We start from the raw sequence: 16488 nt of genomic DNA, 5'->3' as shown, positions 1-16488 counted from the left end.
CAGCAACCCACTGGGCCCCAAGAGCGCGTCGGTGGTGGAGACACAGGTGGGCCGGGCGGAGGGGCCGGCCGGGCAGCTCTCGGGCCTGGCTGACGGTGGCCCTGACTCTTCCCTCCTCCTGGTCTCTGCAGACGCTGTTCCGGCGCGGCCCCCAGGCGGGTGGCTGTGTGGTGGACTCGGAGGTGCTGACCCAGGGCATCCCCTACCAGGACTACTTCTACACGGCCCACCGCTACTGCATCCTGGGCCTCGCCCGCAACAAGGCCCGGCTCCGGTGAGCGGCGGCCCCTCACCTGACAGGCAGAATCCCCTCTCTCCCTCTCCGGGAGAGGTGTCAGAACCCCCTGAGGGGTCCGGCCTGAGCCAACAGGCTGGAGCTGCCATCGATGTGGACCAGGATGGGGAAAGGTGGCGAGAGATGGGTTTGGGGGACCAGCAGGAGCTCAGTCTGGGATGGGCTGAGCTGTCTCTTGGACCCCATGTGGAGCTGGGGCATGGCAGCAAGAAGGAAGGGTCCGGGCCAGGTGCAGGCTCAGCTGCTGGTGTGCGGGGGCCTTGCTAAGTCTGGGAGACTTGCCAAGGTGTGTTTGTTTGGGGGTGACAAGGGACTCTCTGAATTGAGGGAAGGAAAGCACGCTCTTGGAATTGTTGGAGTCAGACCCTGACTCCCTCCACCTGCCCCCCCCCCCGGACCCCAGGGTGTCCTCTGAGATCCGCTACCGGAAACAGCCCTGGAGCCTTGTGAAGTCACTGATCGAGAAGAACTCCTGGAGCGGCATTGAAGATTACTTCCACCACCTGGGTAGGGGAGAGGTCGGCCGGGCCGGGAACAGGGTCGTGGCCAGGCCAGGGCCGGCCATGCAGAGGCCTCTCCTGTGTCCACAGAGCGAGAGCTTGCCAAAGCGGAGAAGCTGTCCCTGGAGGAAGGCGGGAAGGACGCCCGCGGACTGCTGTCAGGTCTGCGGAGGCGTAAGCGGCCCCTGAGCTGGAGGGGTCACGGCGATGGGCCCCAGCACCCGGACACGGACCCCTGCGCCCGGGCTGGCATGCACACCTCAGGTGTGTCCCCTCGGGGCCAGGGCAGGGCGGGCGGAGGCGTGGGGAAGGGGGGAGGGGGGCCCGGTGGGTGTGCTGGGATGGGTCTGTCTGACTCCACGGCACTCTCCCTCAGGTTCCCTCAGCTCGCGCTTCTCGGAGCCGTCCGTGGACCAGGGCCCTGGGACAGGCATCCCTAGTGCCCTGGTTCTCATCAGCGTGGTGTGAGTAAGGGGCCTGGGTCTGTGGGGTCAGACAGGCCGGGATTTGCATTCTGGCTCTGTGACCTCAGGCAGGTGCCTGACCTCTCTGGGCTTCCGCTGGAGTGGGAGATGGGCCCACTTCTTAGGATAGCAGAGATGATGGGAGAGGGTGTTTGGAATGTGCCCAGCAGAGCTCTTTACACAGCGCCCTGCTCCATGTGTTGTGGAGAAGTCTGTTCTGCTGGGAGAGGGAGGCCCTGTGGGCAGGGAGGGGTTTCTGGGGGAGCAGGCACCCAGAAGAGGTAGAATGAGGGGAATGGGGAGAGATCTGGGAAAAAAGCACTGTCACACATCTCAGTCCTGTTTTCTGTGCCCAACCCTAATCCGGGGGATGCTGGGGCCACAGTAGTGACTAGAGACCTGACAGCAGGCCAGGGTGCTGGGGGACAGAGCCAGGATGGGGAAGCTGTGGGAGGTGGGGCAAGGCTTCCCAGAAAGGCAGAGGGTTCCTGAGCTACCCCAGAGGGTGAGGCAGGAAGACCCATGTGCACAGAGGCCAGGGTGGAGGGATGTGGGGGGCAGGACACTCTGAGGACGTGTAAGTGAGGTCCGAGCCTCCGGCAGACCCTGGAGGTGAGAGTCAGCTCAGTCACACGCTCAGCCTCAGTTTCCTGGGAAGCCTCAGTTTCCCAGCACTGGCAGTCCAGAGAGGGGCTGTGTGGTGCGCTCCAGGAGGGGCAGGGGCGGCTCTGATGGCGGGGCGGTTCTCACCTCTTTGTCTTCCTCCTGCTGCCTCCCCAGGATCTGTGTGAGGTAGGGCCCTGCATCCTGCACCCCCTCCCCTCTCACCTCACCCCCCACCTGCAGCCCCTCCCTGCCCTGGGCCCCCAGCTCTCCCAGCCAGGCAGCCTGCTGTGGCAGTTAGGGGCGTGGGTATCAGACAGGCCTGGATGCAACCCCTGACTTTGCTGCTTATGGACTGCGTGACCCTAGCGAGGCATGTCTGTCACCCTCTCTGAGTCAGCTTTCTCCTCTGTAAAGGGGGGTAATTGTGGTGCCCCTTCAAGGTGTGGTTGTGTGGGTGCTGACCTAGGAGGGCCTCTGTGTCCTGACACTGACCTCTGACCCCTGCCCTCAGCCTCATCGTCCTCATCGCCCTCAATGTCCTCCTCTTTTACCGCCTCTGGTCCCTGGAGAGGACGGCCCATACCTTCGAGTCCTGGCACAGTCTGGCGCTGGCCAAGGGGTGAGTGGGTGGCCCGAGGGGGCTGGGAACTTGGGCGGGTCGGGCAAGGCCAGCACCCCACTCAGGCCCTGCCCCCCCCCACAGCAAGTTCCCCCAGACGGCCACGGAGTGGGCGGAGATCCTCGCGCTGCAGAAGCAGTTCCACAGCGTCGAGGTGCACAAGTGGAGGCAGATCCTGCGGGCGTCCGTGGAGCTCTTAGACGAGGTGTGGCTCTGGGGCTGCGGGGCCCTGTGTTCAGATCCCAACGTGTGGCAGAGACATCTGGGCCTCAGTTTCTTCCTTTGTACATTGGGGAAGTCATTCATAGTCCTCAGCTCCCAGGGTTGCCGGAAAAAATGGAACAGAGAATTGGCTCACAGCCGAGGAAGAATGTCCACAGTGTCTGACTTCAGGCATGGCTGACTCCAGCCGCCCTCATGCCGTCTCTTGACTGCCCGCCGCCAGGGTTGGCTTTGTTTGGGGCATCCTCCCCTCCCACCCTTGACCAAGGTGGCAGCTGCAGCTCCAGGCTGACACAGAGGAAAGAGCTCGTTCTCACTGGCCGCTGGGCTCACCTGTCCATCTCTGAACCTCACAGTGGCTGGGGCGGGCGAGGCTTCGTCCTTGAACCCCACCCCCACTAAGGGGTCCCATGAGGGTGGGAAAGAGTTCCTCCCAAGGACACGAGGGTCTTATCTCCAGAAGGGGTTGCCCCAGACACTCTCTGTGGTACTGCGGCAGCGTCTCTTGAGATGCCCACATTCAGTTTCTGCCGTGCGTGCAAGTGACTGCACCGTTGCTGGCCTCGGCTTCCTCCTCCATACGTGCTGTTATCTCAGAGACTGTCCTGACGATCAAATGAGTTAGCGCTCGCAGTAAACACCTGACGCGTGTTTGCTGTTAGTAGTGGGAACCCAGTAGGTGCCAGTAATGTGGGTGGTGGGTCAGCACAAAGGTCAGGTATTGGGGTGGTGCCTCAGGTGGGGGGAGGAGGTGCGGGAAGTGGAGGAGCGGCCGGCATTGGCTGGGTGCCCAAGGGTATCAGAGCCCAAGTTGGTGGGTGACGGGGAAATCGTGTGTGGTCGCTAGAGTCCAGAACGTGGAGCCCACCTCTAGGGGCTCTGGTGCACCCTGAAACCATGCTTGCAGGGAGATGCTCATGCTGGGAAGGGCCGCGTGGCACAGGCTGGGAGGGCTTGAGGCGGGGGTCACATCGCTCAGAGAGAGGGATGGCACAGCCTCCCCGTCCTCAGTTAAATTCTGAGTATTTTCCTCTCAAGTTGCCAAGCGCTCTGAGTTGACTTCACAGACTCGTTAACCGCAGACGCAGTTGGAGCCGGGCTGCCCTGTGTGCTGAAGTGACCAGCCGATTTGCTCCTCAAGGCCAGCCTGGGAGAAGGGTGCTTTTGGTGTCCCCCACGTAACAGAGAGGGGTGCTAAGGTCTGAGAAGTTCAGACTTGCCCAGGGTCACGCAGCAGGGAGTAAGACTAGCTACTGTGCCCCATGTGAGGTGATTGGCCATCGGAAACCTGAATTCATCCCGTGACCTTTCAGCTTGGGGGGCCTGGGACAGGTAAGGGGCTCGCCTAAGAGCACCCAGTAAGAAGCAGGGCTGGGACCGGAGCCAGGGCCATCAGGGCCCCTTCCATCTGCAGCATCTTCGAAGTTAAACCGGGTGCAGTCCTGCTCCGCTGTTGTCACGGGGTGACCTTGGCAGGGGACGGGGCCTCTCTGGACCCTCCTCAGTTCCTCAGTGGCGGGAACCCCTACCAGCACTCACTTCCCACCCTGTCCACTTCTTCTTGCCAGATGAAGTTCTCGCTGGAGAAGCTGCATCGAGGCATCACTGTCTCAGACCCTCCCTTCGACTCCCAGCCACGGCCTGACGACAGCTTCTCCTGAGGGCAGCCAGCCACGTGGCCGACCCCCCTAATGGACAGATGGACACAGAGCCTCGGCGGCCACTGCTGGCACGGTGTGAGCGCCGGGAGCCTCCCGCCCACCCCTCCCAGTGGCCCAGCCAGAGGCCACACAGACACGGGGACCACAGAACCGAGATGCACTTTAGACCAGCGTGTGCGAGTCCAGCTGCCGTCGCCTGCCCGGCCAGGGAGCTGGCCTGGCCTTCGGCAGGCCCCCCGCTAACTTATTTTGCCCAGCTGGGGTGGTGGGGGGTGCCTCTGGGGTGCACGATTCCCTCAGCTCTGGGTTTAATGTATTATATTTATTTGGGGCCAATTGAGAGCCCCAGTAAAGGGTTGGAAACGGCTGTGGCTGTGCCTACAGGGTCTCTGGGAGCGGGCGGGGCCTCCCGTTGCGCCGGAAGGGGGACTGTCCATTTTTGGGGCCCCGAGTCACTATACGATCTGCAACTCTTCACCGTCTCCCACAAGCTTTGCATCATCGGGGTCCAGTGCGGGGGCTGTGAGGGCAGACTCGGCTGCCTGGAGCCCTGGTTTCAAATCCTACCGCTGATCCTTAGCAGTCATGTAACCCGGGTCAGCCCCTCTGAGTTTTGGTTTCCCCTACTGCACAATGGGCATACGAGTGGCACCTGTCTCCCAGGGTTCTTAGAAGTGAATAGTTCTCCAGTTTGAGCTGCATCAGAATCTCCTGGAGGGTTTGTTGGAAAACAGACTGCTAGACCCCACCCCACCCCTGAGTTTCTGAGTCAGCAGCTCTGGGGTGGGCTGAGAGCCTGCACTTCCAGCAAGCTCCCAGGACCCCACTTTGCGAGCCACTGTTACAAAAGATGCGGTAATAAACGTGGCTCCTTGTAACAGGGCCAGGTGCTGAGTAAGTATTCAACTGATGTTACTCTCATCATGGAAAAACTGGGGGGAGAGAAAAGTAACTCCTGCAGTAAGCACCAGGTGTGGACGAGGCTCGGTGCCAAGGTCTGGTGACCCTTGAAGTCTCACGGTGACTCCGTGAGATGGGGGGAGGGAGATTGGTACAGTCTGAGGCCACTCTGCGTGAAGACAAGGACTGCAGGCCTGTCCCTGGTGTCTCCACACTTAGGTACAACGTCCTGTCCCCTGCAGGGCCCTACAGTGGCCTGTCCAGGTTGAGGCCGTCTGGACCCCTGTCTTGCCAATGAGGAAAGGGGCTTAGAGGCCAAGTCTCTGGTCCATATAGAACCCAGGTCTGTCTCACTCAACGCTGTTCTGGTACCAGAGTGAGTGAGAGATAAGGAGAGACCTTTGACATGTCACGGTCAGGCTGTAAGAAACTTCTTAAATTGATGGCTTGGGACAAGAGGACTGGAGGGAGGGGTTGGATGGAGGTGGGAGGGACCACAAGTGACAAAGGACAGAGCCAGCCTCTCCTCTAGCTCTGTGATCATGGCAAGTTACCCACTCTGGGCCTCTGTTTCCCATACCTGTTAATGGGGAAGAGTGATAAAGCCCACCCTGTAGGAAGAATTACAGTTAAAATTAGGGAAGTGCTTAGAACAGCACCGAGCCCACAGTAGGTGCTCAGTGAACACCAGCTTGTAGGGCTGCAAGTAGGTACCCTTGCCCAGTGCCTAAAGCCTGTCCTCACTGCCTCTGCCTGTCACCTGCTGCTAGGGGGAGGGCTCGGTACAGCAAGAGAGTTATTTTCTGCAGGGCGATTTCACAGCCCAGGAGGTGTTGGCCCAGAGGCCCAGACCACAAAGGTGTCCAGTGTCCTTGGCTTCCTGTTCCTCTGCCCCAAGCCTGCCCCACACCCTGGTTCCTCTTGCTCAGCGGGACTCGGTCAGGGGGATTCTGGAACTTCACTGCACCCAAAACTGGAGGCCGGGACCTAAGCAGCCAGCCAGAAGTCTCACTCCCACCCTGCTCCTGACAGCCCAGAGCCCACAGCCCCAACCTGTCCACCCAGCATTGCTGGGGCAGGATTCAAGATCCACCTGAGGCCAGCTACGTGACCCTAGGCAAGGGAGTGAGGTGCTCTCAGCCTCAGTTTCTTCTTTTGTAACATGGGGATAACAATAGAACTTGCTGCCAATGTTGGGGGGGTAGAAATGGAACCAGCATATCAGAAGGGCTCTAGCATTGGCATTTATTCACATGATGAATATTTATTGAGCACCTATAATGTGCCAGGCACAGTTCCAGGTGCTGGGAACACAGTGGTGCATGGGACAGTGTCCTCACCTGGGGACATCTTACGTTCCAGGGTTGGAAGGACAGGCAGTGGAAGGAAGATCTATATAAAGGAAGAGTATAATGTCAGGTAGTGACAACCGTGGTTGAAAAAAACGAAATGAGTAAAGTCGGTCAAGTAAGGGACAGGGGAGGCAGTTTCCTGGGAATGGACAGAAGACCTGATGAAGGTGACATTGGAGCCAAGAGCTGTGGGAGAAGAGGGAGCGAGCCTTTTGGTTACCAGGGGGAAGAGTGGTCCAGGCAGAGGGAAGAGCAAAGAGGGCAAAGGTCCTGAGGCAGGAAGAAGTTTGTTGCACTGGGAACAGAGGTAGGGGCCTGGAGAGTGGAGGTGGTTGGGGGCCGTGGTAACATCAGAGACCAAGGACGGTCCTCCTGAAACATGGTACCCCCAGACCCCCAGAGCAGCGTCTCTGGTTTATCTCCAGCGTGCCCCTCCTGCTTGGGTGGAGGCTGAAGTATTCTTGGTGGCCCTAGTCTGACACCACCTCATGCCCACTTGGGTACCAGCACAGTGACCTCCAGGCCCGGATGTCAGGAATCTGAAGAGGAGGTCACTTGGAGGTCCCAGCTGAGTCCCCCTCTCTCCCATGAGAATGACCTCCATAAATTGAAGTCGGAAGCCCTGCCCGCCCCCCAAACGCTCTCTAAGCCCTTCCGTGACTCTGGGGGTGACCTTTCCCAGACTCAAATGCTGGGGGTCCCCAGAGTCGGGAGGGGTCGGGGACACCCAGGCCATCCGCCCTTGCCCAGAAGCCGCGGTCCCTGCGCCACCCGGAGAGGCCGGTGCAGCGGGCGCCTCCCGGGCCGCTGCGGCAAAGGCTGGGCGGCCGCGCCCTCCCCCCGCGGTGATTCATCCCGCCCCCTCCCGCTCCCTCCTCCTTCCCCAGGCCTCCGCCGCCGCCGCCGCCGCCGCCGCCGCTGCAGTGCGCAGGAGACCGCGGCCCGCGCCCCAGCGCGCCAGAGCCGGAGCCGGGCCGGGGTCGGTGCACTTGGCGAATGCGCCCGGCTGCGCGCGCCAGCGCAGCAGCCCGAGCAGCGGCCGCCGCCCGCGCGGCGGGGATGCCCGGACTCCGGGCCCCGGGGCTGGGCCCCCGGCGGTAACCGGAGCGGGGGGGCCGCGCCCCCCCTCCGCCCCCCCTCGCCGGTCCCAGAGCCGCAGCTGCTGCGCCCGCGCGCTCCCGGGGACATTCTAACCGCCGCCCGGGCCCGCTGCCTCTTGCCCCGCTATTAATACCGGCGGCCCGGGAGGGGGGCGCAGCGCAGCCATGGGGACACTGCTGGCCTTGGTGGTCGGCGCGGCACTGGGTGAGTGCGCGGGTTGGGGGGGCGCGGCGGGGGGGGGGGCGGCACAGCCGGGCCGTGGCCCGGCGGCGGGGTGCGCGCGCGGGACCCAGGACGGCGGGGCGAGGGCCGCCCCCTGCCCACTCCCGGGCTGGGCTAAGTGCGCTTCCGAAGTTGTGAGCGCGGGGAGCGGGGCGGGGGAGGGTGGTGGAGGTGCGGGTGGGCGAGCGCGGGCGGGGGCCGGGCTGGCACAGCTCGGCGGCTGCGGGCACCCAGCCGGGGGCGAGGAAACGCGGAGTCAGCTGCTCCCGGAGCCCCGCAGGCTGCAATGTGACACCCACAGCCGCTGGAGGGGGTGGGGGAAGGCGGCGCCCGGAGACTGGGACGGGGGAGACCGAGAGATAGGGAGAGATGGGGACGCAAGGGAAGGCGCGAGAGGCGCAGCGACTCGGAGTACTCCCGAGTGCTCCGCCGAGACTGGGAATCGGGAGTAACGGGGAGAAGGAGATGGAGAGGGTTGTAGAGTGTGCCAGAGAGAGGCCGAGAAGCGAGTTAGAAATCGGAGCGCTGGAGAGACAAACTTGAGAGAGGCGGGAGAGATGGAGACACAGGTAGACACTGGGAGAGATGGAGTTTAAAAGAGACAGGGAAAGGTGGAGAGAGAGATCGGGAGAGGCCGTCTGAGCCTGGAAAGAGCACGCAAAGTGGTGGGCCCTTCAGAGAGACTCCCTAAGAGATATAAAGTAGGGGAGACAGACACAGAGGTGCTCAAGGAGTTAGAGCAGCGGAGGAGGACAAGGAGTTCCCAAGATTCAAAGAGGGAGAGAAGAGACTCGGGGACAAGGAAACAGACCCAGAGCTGGAGCAGGAGAGGCACAGCATTAGCTGGTGAGCACTGGGCCTGGGAAGGGGGTGGCAGGTAAGAATATGGAGGAGGCACCCAAGGGGACTGGAATCCAGCGGGGGTGCAAAGTCCCTGAGGCTGCAAAGAGCTCAGTGAGTTTCCAGAAGCTGATAGGAGGTGGGGGAGAGCGGTCTGGAGCTGATGCGCCTGGGGTGGGAGGACAGGGGCCACAGAAGCTGCGTAGGGGGTAGGTGACTGGAGAGCTGGGCTGGAGTGTGGGGCTGCCCTGGTTCCAGTGCCCACCCACCCCTCTGAGGCCTTGCCTTCTCCCAACCCATTCTCTGGGGCTGGCTGGTTTTGCAGAGTAGTCAAGGGGGAAATGACTCTGCCACCTTGAACTTCTAACACATCTGGAATTCTGTCTAGTCCCACCACCTAAATGCTGCAGTACCATGGGCAAGGGGACTTCTTAAGAAGGGGTACATGGGTGTCTACTGGGGTACAGAGCAAGGACTCTGAGTGCCCACAGTGACAGCGCTATGTTGTCTGGGGGGGCTTCCTGCATGGCAGGCCCCCTGCTGGGGCCTTACCTCACTTGTGGAGTCTGCCCAGCAACCCCTCAAAGCAGAGATGACCGTTTCCCTCGCCTCACAGAAGCAAACTGAGGCCAGAGGTGATGAGGGACTTGCGAAGGGCACACAGCAAGCGGCAGGGCCAGGCTGAGTGTCTGGTTGTGTCCATTTGTAATCACTATCGAGGGGAAACAGATGGTTTCCAAGAGCCACGGCCAGTAGTAAGCCCGGGGTGGTATTGCCCGGGTCGATGGGTGCCCCCGCTCCACCTGAGCCTGCTGTCCCTGCAGTGTCCTCAGCCTGGGGGGGCTGTGTGGAGGTGGACTCAGAGACCGAGGCCGTGTACGGGATGACCTTCAAAATTCTGTGCATCTCCTGCAAGCGCCGCAGCGAGACCACCGCTGAGACCTTCACAGAGTGGACCTTCCGCCAGAAGGGGACGGAGGAGTTTGTCAAGGTGGGGGGCGGGGCACAGGTGCCGGGTGGCGGGCCTCTGTGTCGGCCAGGGCGGCAGGCGGCCTGCGGGAGGGTTGTTTCTTTGTTTCCGATAATGTGCTATTCGTGATGACCTGGATTCAAATTCCAGCTCCACCCTGACCAGCTGGTGGCCTTGGGCGAGGTGCTGGGCCTCTCCAAGCCTCAGTTTACTCCTCTGTAAAGATGGGGTGGTGATGGTCTTTAGCTCGTAGGCTTGGGTGAAGGTTGATCCAGGTGTTGCCCCTGGCACGCGGTTGGCACAAAGGTTTAGTACCAGCAAGGACGTCTCAGGTAGTCATCGTGGAAGATGACTCTTCTGCCCCCCTGTACGTTATATGTATTCGGAACTACGCATAAGGGGCACCATAAACTCGTAGGGCCTCCTGGAGCACTGGGGTCTGCCCGGGGCGGAGATGGGCCTCTTCCGTCCCTGGCTGAGGAGTGTGCCTGGTGAGAATGAAAGCCAGGAAGGCCGAATGGGGGCTCGGGGGTGGAGGGGGGGTGCCTGAGGAATACATGTGTGAGTGTGCGTGTGTGCGTGGGTTAGGGCCAGTGACACAGTCAGGGTTGGGGGCAGGCCAGGGCACGATCCTTGCCCCCCTGTGCCCTCCCTGCCTGAGGTCATGGTGCCCACGTGTGTGTTTACTGTGTCCCTGAGTGTCAGGGCAAGGGACAGAATAGTCTGGGTGGGAGGCCGGTTGGGGGGGCGCAGGTGGTGACCGGCCCGGCTGCCCCCCAGATCCTGCGCTATGAGAACGAGGTGCTGCAGCTGGAGGAAGATGAACGTTTCGAGGGCCGCGTGGTGTGGAACGGCAGCCGGGGCACCAAGGACCTGCAGGACCTGTCCATCTTCATCACCAACGTCACCTACAACCACTCAGGCGACTACGAGTGCCACGTCTACCGCCTGCTCTTCTTTGAGAACTACGAGCACAACACCAGCGTCGTCAAAAAGATCCACCTTGAGGTGGTGGACAAAGGTGAGTCTGGCCCCACCTGCCCCTCACCCCTGTTGCCCACTGGCAGCCAGATGGTGGGACAGATGGCAGGTAGGGGACAGGCTGGCTCCACGCCCGGGCCAGGCAAACGCCCACGGCAGCGGGGGGAGCTGCACCTCCTTCCCCAGCCCCAGCTCTGGCTTCCCTTTCCTTTCGACCCTCAGCGAGGCCCCAGCAGACCCCTCCCCTGAAAGTTCTCTGCCACCTGTGCTGTGGGACGCCCCGAGGGTGCTTTCCTGTCTCTGAGGAAGGGCTGTCCCGTGGGAAACACGGTGATGATGGTATCCACCTCTCGGCCATGTGAGGCTCGAGCGGCGGGCTGGGGGTCAGCCTGACACATGGTGGGGATGACTCCGGTAGCCTCAGCCCCTCCTCCCTTTGTCACGGGGTGGGGGGGTATAAGAGTGTGTCCCCTAGAGCAGAGCTCCTCAAATTCCACTGTGCTCCTGAGCGTCCTGGGAGTCTTGCTAAGGGCAGACCCTGACTCAGCAGACTCCGGGTGGGGCCTCGGCTGCGTTTCCGACAAGCTCTCAGCAAAGCCAGTGCTGCAGGTGTGGGGCCGCACCAAACAGCAAGGATCTAAGGCGTTTTGGGGACATTTCATCATTTTGGCTCCAGCTGCCTTGGATCCTTTCTCTGAACCATCTTCCAACGGGTGTAAATTGGAATTTTCCAGGGCCCGAGGGCCCCTTGGCTTAGAGTCAGGAAGCTATCCCAGAACTTGAGCTACCACAGAGCTATGGCAAGTACGTCCCGTGGGGCCCACAGCGCACGCGCACCATCACGGCAACGGGCATTGTCCTTCCTTTCCGCAAAAGGGGTGCAGACCCTCACTGAACCTCCCCACCCACCCTCCTGGCTAGGGGCCGCTACTATCCCCACTTTACAGGTGGGAAAACCCAGGCTCAGGGAGGTAAGATTGCGTGGCCGAGAGCACAGAGCTGGGACCTGGATTTGAACCCAGCCAAGCATGTGTGACTGCCGTTTCTGTTCTTGGCGTGATTCACTACACTCTGCTGTCAGCCAGAGCCTGTGGGTTTCTTTTGATAATTAGCATTTTTACGTTTGTTATCAAAGTGAACCAGCAGGATTCAGTGCAGGAGACGCGTCAGAGCTCCTCTTTGGTGTAGGTCACGATGCTGGGTGGGCGGCCACCCACGGATGCAGACGACGGAGCCCCGCCCATGGGAGTGGCTGTAACAAGAAACGCCCCCAAATACTGGGGCTTCCGCGAAATCTGTGTCAATCCTGTCTCTCGACATCAGTGCGGAGGCGAGGGGTCAGGAGAGCAGGGAGGCTCCCACGTTCCTTCCGTCCTGTGGCTCCCGAGGCTCGGCCCTTGCCCACAGTGCTGTCCTCCTCTGCGGGACAGAGGCTGGGCTCAAGCACGCCCAGGACCCAGCAGAGCCTCTTTTAAACATGATCTACCATATTGGACTACCTCCCAGAGCCTGTGTTCTTCACATTGACCAAAGGCAGAGCTCTTTATGTTGTCTCCCCAGAGTCTACAGGAGTATCCAACATACTCTAGTGGGGTTTTTTTTATCCACCATAGTACGGTATTTTACGTTACTCTATACTATCCTATTTAACATTACCAAACATATAACGGTATTTTTACCATAGTCCATCATACTGAGTATTTTTAACATTACCCACCATGCGACAGTATTTTAGATTAATCATATCGTAGTAGTTTAAAGTTTTACTTGTTCTACTGTATTCCTCATCAGCCAGCATACTGTAGTATTTTTAACATTACTCATCACACCACAGTATTTCTTTGATTACCCGTGGTATTATTGTATCCTTAGCATTGCCGGCCATACCATATTCTTTTTTTCTTTTTTCTTTTTTTTAAATATAATCCACTGTCTTTCTGCATTCTCAACATCACCCATCAGCCTAGAATGCCTCCTGGTAATAATCTCAAGGAATGAATGGAGTCACTTCCAAAGGAGGGCCAGGGGGTGTTGGTGGTGAGACGTTTACTGAGCTGGCCGGGCTGTGGAAGACGGTAGAAGCCCCTGGGGTCCCCCAGCAGGAGTGGAGCCGGCAAATGGGGACAGGAGGGCTACTTCTATTTCGGCTCTACCCAGTATGGGTGGAGAACGTCTGGGAAAGCAGCATCTGAGCCTCGTGAGAAATCTGGTCTGCTGAGGGGCAGGCTGGGGCTTCAGATCCAGGGGCTGCCAGCTTTTAGAAGATTTGGGGTTTTTTGAAGATATCAAAGTTCTCCCCAGAGAAGGTGCCTGTGACCCTCTGTATGACCGCTCTGCCTCAGTTCCTCATATGTGAAGTGGAGGGATGACAAGCCCACCTCCCGAGATGTCTGGGTGGCTTGGTAGAGACTACGTTGGGCATACAGTGCCCTTTACCAAGTGTTTCTTTGGCTGTGGTAGTTTCCAGAGCAGGGAAGAGCTCAGAGGCTGCAGTCAGTTACACTTGGGGTTGAATCCTGGCTCCGAGTCCAATCCTGGCTGCGTTTCCTTGCCCAGCGCCATCCCCTTTCTGAGTCTCAGTGTCCTGGGCTACAGAGCCGTGCCAGTCACTGTCCTGATGTGACTGGGAGAGTGGGAGATACCACATGACCTACATCCATTTGAGCACTGAGTTCCAGGAGCAGGGAGCAGCTTTATCCAACATATATCCAACTCAGTGTGCTTCCTGAGGTCAGCTGACACGGGAAGCCAGAACGCTCTGTGTCCTTGGGGTGTTTCAGAGACTCAGGGAGATGCTCACATGAAGAAGTTAGTATGGAGCCTGGCTGAAAGCACGCATTCACCGTATGGGACGCCTTCCTAGCCCCTGAATGAACGAATAACGCGTGGAGCCCTCTCCCCAGATCCTCCTGGCAGAGAGGCAGGGAGAAACATCCAGCCCCGCGCCCTCCCTCACTCTGGCCCAGAAAGCCTCGGTGCCATCTGCACGGGGCGGAGCAGCAGACAGTGCCCACTGACAGGAGGAAAGACCATGTGAGGACAGTGGGGGAAAATGAGATCCTGGCCACCCGGAAGGAGAGGCCTAGGAGTACGGGGCGGACACCTGTGAAATCCGGCTGAGGATGTCACAATGGCCTTCGCCTCTGGTCCCCTGGCTGAGCACATCCCCTTCACAGTTTAAATTTAGGCTCCGTGAAAGGAAGCTGGCAATGGCAAGAGCCAACGCCGTGGAAAGGACAGAACTTTTCCAGAAAATGTCAGTGAATAGCCAATACTTAGGCAGTGCCGACTGCGAGCCCGTCCACACGTGTCACAGATATTTACTTGCTTTCTCTTCCCAGTGACCCTGGGAGAAGGCATGAGTATTGTCATCGCCAGTTTACAGAGGCAGAATGGAGGCTCAGAGAGGTGGAATCATTTGCCTAAAGTCACACAGCTAATAAGAGGCAGTCAGGATTCGAATCTGGCCCCCAGAGTCCCTGCTCTTAACTACTATGCTGTATCACTCCCATAATAATAGTAGTAATAAAATTAATAAGAGTAAACAGGTATTGAGTGCTACCTATATATCCAGGACTATCCTAAGGACTTTTGAAGCGTCTTTCATTTTTACAACACTCCCAGGAAGGAGATATTGTGATTATCAGCTTTTCATAGATGGAGAAGCTCAAACCCAGAGAGGGTGAGTCACTTGCCAAGGTTACACAGCTGGCAAGCGGCAGAGTCGGGATCCGAACCTGAGCCTTCTGGTTGCAGAGCTGCAGCTGTCGGGCACCTACAGCCCCGTGAATGATAGATGCCCCCCTCCGGCCGCAGGGGGAGGCAGGTTGTGGGGGATCCAATGCCCACTGGAGGCTGGTTATTAAGAATCAAGAGTAACAGGGTGCCTGGGTGGCTCAGTCAGCGTCTCACCCTTGATCTCAGCTCAGGTCTTGATCTCAGGGTCGTGAGTTCAAGCCCCGAGTTGGGCTCCACGCTGGGTGTGGCGTCTACGTTAAAACAAAAAGAGAATCACAGTGACAACAATGACTCTAGGGAAGCAGCCTGGTCCCATTTGCAGACCAGGCGCAGGGAGGCCAGGTCACTTGGCCCTGGGCCCAGGGCCGCCTGACCCTGCCTGGCCCTTGCAGCCAACAGAGACATGGCGTCCATCGTGTCGGAGATCATGATGTACGTGCTCATCGTGGTGTTGACCATATGGCTCGTGGCCGAGATGGTCTACTGCTACAGGAAGATCGCCGCGGCCGCGGAGGCCGCCGCCCAAGAGAATGCGTGAGTGGCGCCAGTGGGGAGGGGGTCAGGCGACCCAGGCACCCGGGCTTGCCAGAGGGCTACGTCTGTTGTCATGGATGGGTAGGGTCAGGACCCAGAGTCTGACCGCCCCCGGGTCCCCTTCTCCCTCAGACTCAGGACTCCAGGCCCCAGCCTGGACTTCCTGTGGATCCCTAGATGTCCAGCCTCTCTAGAGGTCCCCTAGAGGTCCCCGCCTCTCTCTAACTCCAGAACCCTGTGCACCTGGGGCAGAGACCCCAACCCTCCTCAGTTTCCCCGGGGGTGGGCCAGACTGATGACGGGGGTCACTGTACACTGGCCTTTGCCCCCACAGCTCGGAATACCTGGCCATCACCTCAGAAAGCAAAGAGAACTGTACGGGTGTCCAGGTGGCCGAATAGCCCCGGTAAGGTAGGTGGGTGGGCAAGGGGCTGGAGTGCCCGGGCGGTGTCAGCCCAGTAGGTCCCTGATACCTGTCTCTCCCTCACCTTTAGGCCCTGGGCCCCACCTCAAGGAAGAGCCAGCCCTAATGGGGAACATCTGGGCACAGCCTACCCCCAATGGGGGTTGGCCATTCCTGGGCCTCCACGAGCCTCAGAGTCCTGCCAACGGAGCCGCCAGGGTGGGAGGGGGCAGGGGGCTTGGCTCACACCCCCAATCCAGCCTACGTCCTCCTGCCCCATCGCCCACCCACGCCATGCATGATGGGTAAAGCAATACTGCCGCTGCCCCCACCCCTGCTTCTGCTGCCTGTTTAGGAGGGGGGGCGGTGAGGTGGGGGCAGCGGCTCCGCACCCCTCCTTCTTGCTGATTTGCACACATTTGGCCGCTTCCGATGCACACTACTGGGGCCCAGCCCCTCCCTGCCCCCCTCCCCCGCCCAGCGGGGGTGGTGATGGGCCGGCACAGTTTGGGGCAGGGGGTTCTGGGACCCACTCCGACCGACCCCCAGCGACATTTCCCCTCCTTCCTCTGGCTGGACCTGGGGTCTCCTCTCCCTGTGATGCACTCTTGCCCCAGCCCAACCCTGCCCTCTCTCACCAGCCTTGGACTGTGGCCACTTAGAAAGGCCCATTCAGCCTCTTCTCTCTTCACACAAGTAGTTTTGTTCATGAAATAAAGATTCTTGGACTTGATTCCTAGTCTCTCTCGTGAGCCCCGTCACCCTCTACACCCCCCCCCCCGAAATCCAAAAGCCTCCGTTTTCCCAGGGACCTGCCCTCTGTGCACATTCAGGGAAAAGGATGGGGAAGGACAGGTGGGTGAGTCTCAGGTGCGGCCACTTAGCACTTGGTTAGTGGGGCCTGGGGGAGGCATTAGCTCAGCGGGGCCCATGAGTGGTATGGGAGGGTGGGAGGGGGCCAGAGAGGAGTCACGGGGGCCGCAGCGAAGGGACAGTGCCATGGGAGGGAAGAGAGGGGACGGCAGTCTTGGCGGTTTGCTGTGTTCCTAGCAGGGTGCTCTCTGCTGTGGTGGGAGCTGG

At 59.9% G+C, this 16488-nt stretch overlaps 2 protein-coding genes across 8 annotated transcripts in view; both read left to right on the top strand.

The window, feature by feature from the left end:
* Positions 1–4734, top strand: part of GRAMD1A (GRAM domain containing 1A) — a 27099-nt gene extending 22365 nt beyond the window's left edge. For all 5 annotated transcript variants that reach the window (XM_040632744.1, XM_040632745.1, XM_040632747.1 and 2 more), the window contains 3 exons: positions 2377–2484; positions 2569–2689; positions 4275–4734. In XM_040632744.1, coding sequence (XP_040488678.1) covers positions 2377–2484; positions 2569–2689; positions 4275–4367 — 322 coding nt within the window. In that variant the 3' untranslated portion in view covers positions 4368–4734. The remainder of the gene's footprint in view (positions 1–2376; positions 2485–2568; positions 2690–4274) is intronic.
* Positions 4735–7801: 3067 nt separating this feature from the next.
* Positions 7802–16141, top strand: SCN1B (sodium voltage-gated channel beta subunit 1). Of its 3 annotated transcripts, none has more exons than XM_040632885.1 (6): positions 7802–7924; positions 9607–9773; positions 10533–10773; positions 14864–15005; positions 15340–15416; positions 15500–16141. In XM_040632885.1, exons 1-5 carry the CDS (start codon positions 7885–7887, stop codon positions 15404–15406), a joined length of 657 nt encoding a protein of 218 aa, XP_040488819.1. In that variant the 5' UTR covers positions 7802–7884; the 3' UTR covers positions 15407–15416; positions 15500–16141. The 3 variants fall into 3 exon arrangements, with proteins under 3 accessions (XP_040488819.1, XP_040488818.1, XP_040488820.1); XM_040632884.1 differs by having other exon boundaries at positions 7803–7924; positions 15340–15411; XM_040632886.1 differs by lacking the exon at positions 7802–7924 and adding an exon at positions 8367–8788 and having other exon boundaries at positions 15340–15411.
* The last annotated feature ends 347 nt before the right edge of the window (positions 16142–16488 follow it).

This window comes from Ursus maritimus, unplaced genomic scaffold (genome assembly GCF_017311325.1).
Source record: "Ursus maritimus isolate PB19 unplaced genomic scaffold, ASM1731132v1 scaffold_19, whole genome shotgun sequence".
Lineage (NCBI taxonomy): Eukaryota > Metazoa > Chordata > Mammalia > Carnivora > Ursidae > Ursus > Ursus maritimus.
The sequence above is the reverse complement of the archived record's forward strand: the minus strand, read 5'-3'. Positions and strand labels throughout refer to the sequence as shown.

Excerpts from the sequence above, each read along its gene's own strand:
- SCN1B (XM_040632885.1), top strand. The coding sequence starts at position 7,885 with ATGGGGACACTGCTGGCCTTGGTGGTCGGCGCGGCACTGG. Across the intron at positions 9,774-10,532 it reads GGACGGAGGAGTTTGTCAAG|ATCCTGCGCTATGAGAACGA; the intron begins GTGGGGGGCGGG and ends GCTGCCCCCCAG. Across the intron at positions 15,006-15,339 it reads GCCGCCGCCCAAGAGAATGC|CTCGGAATACCTGGCCATCA; the intron begins GTGAGTGGCGCC and ends TTGCCCCCACAG.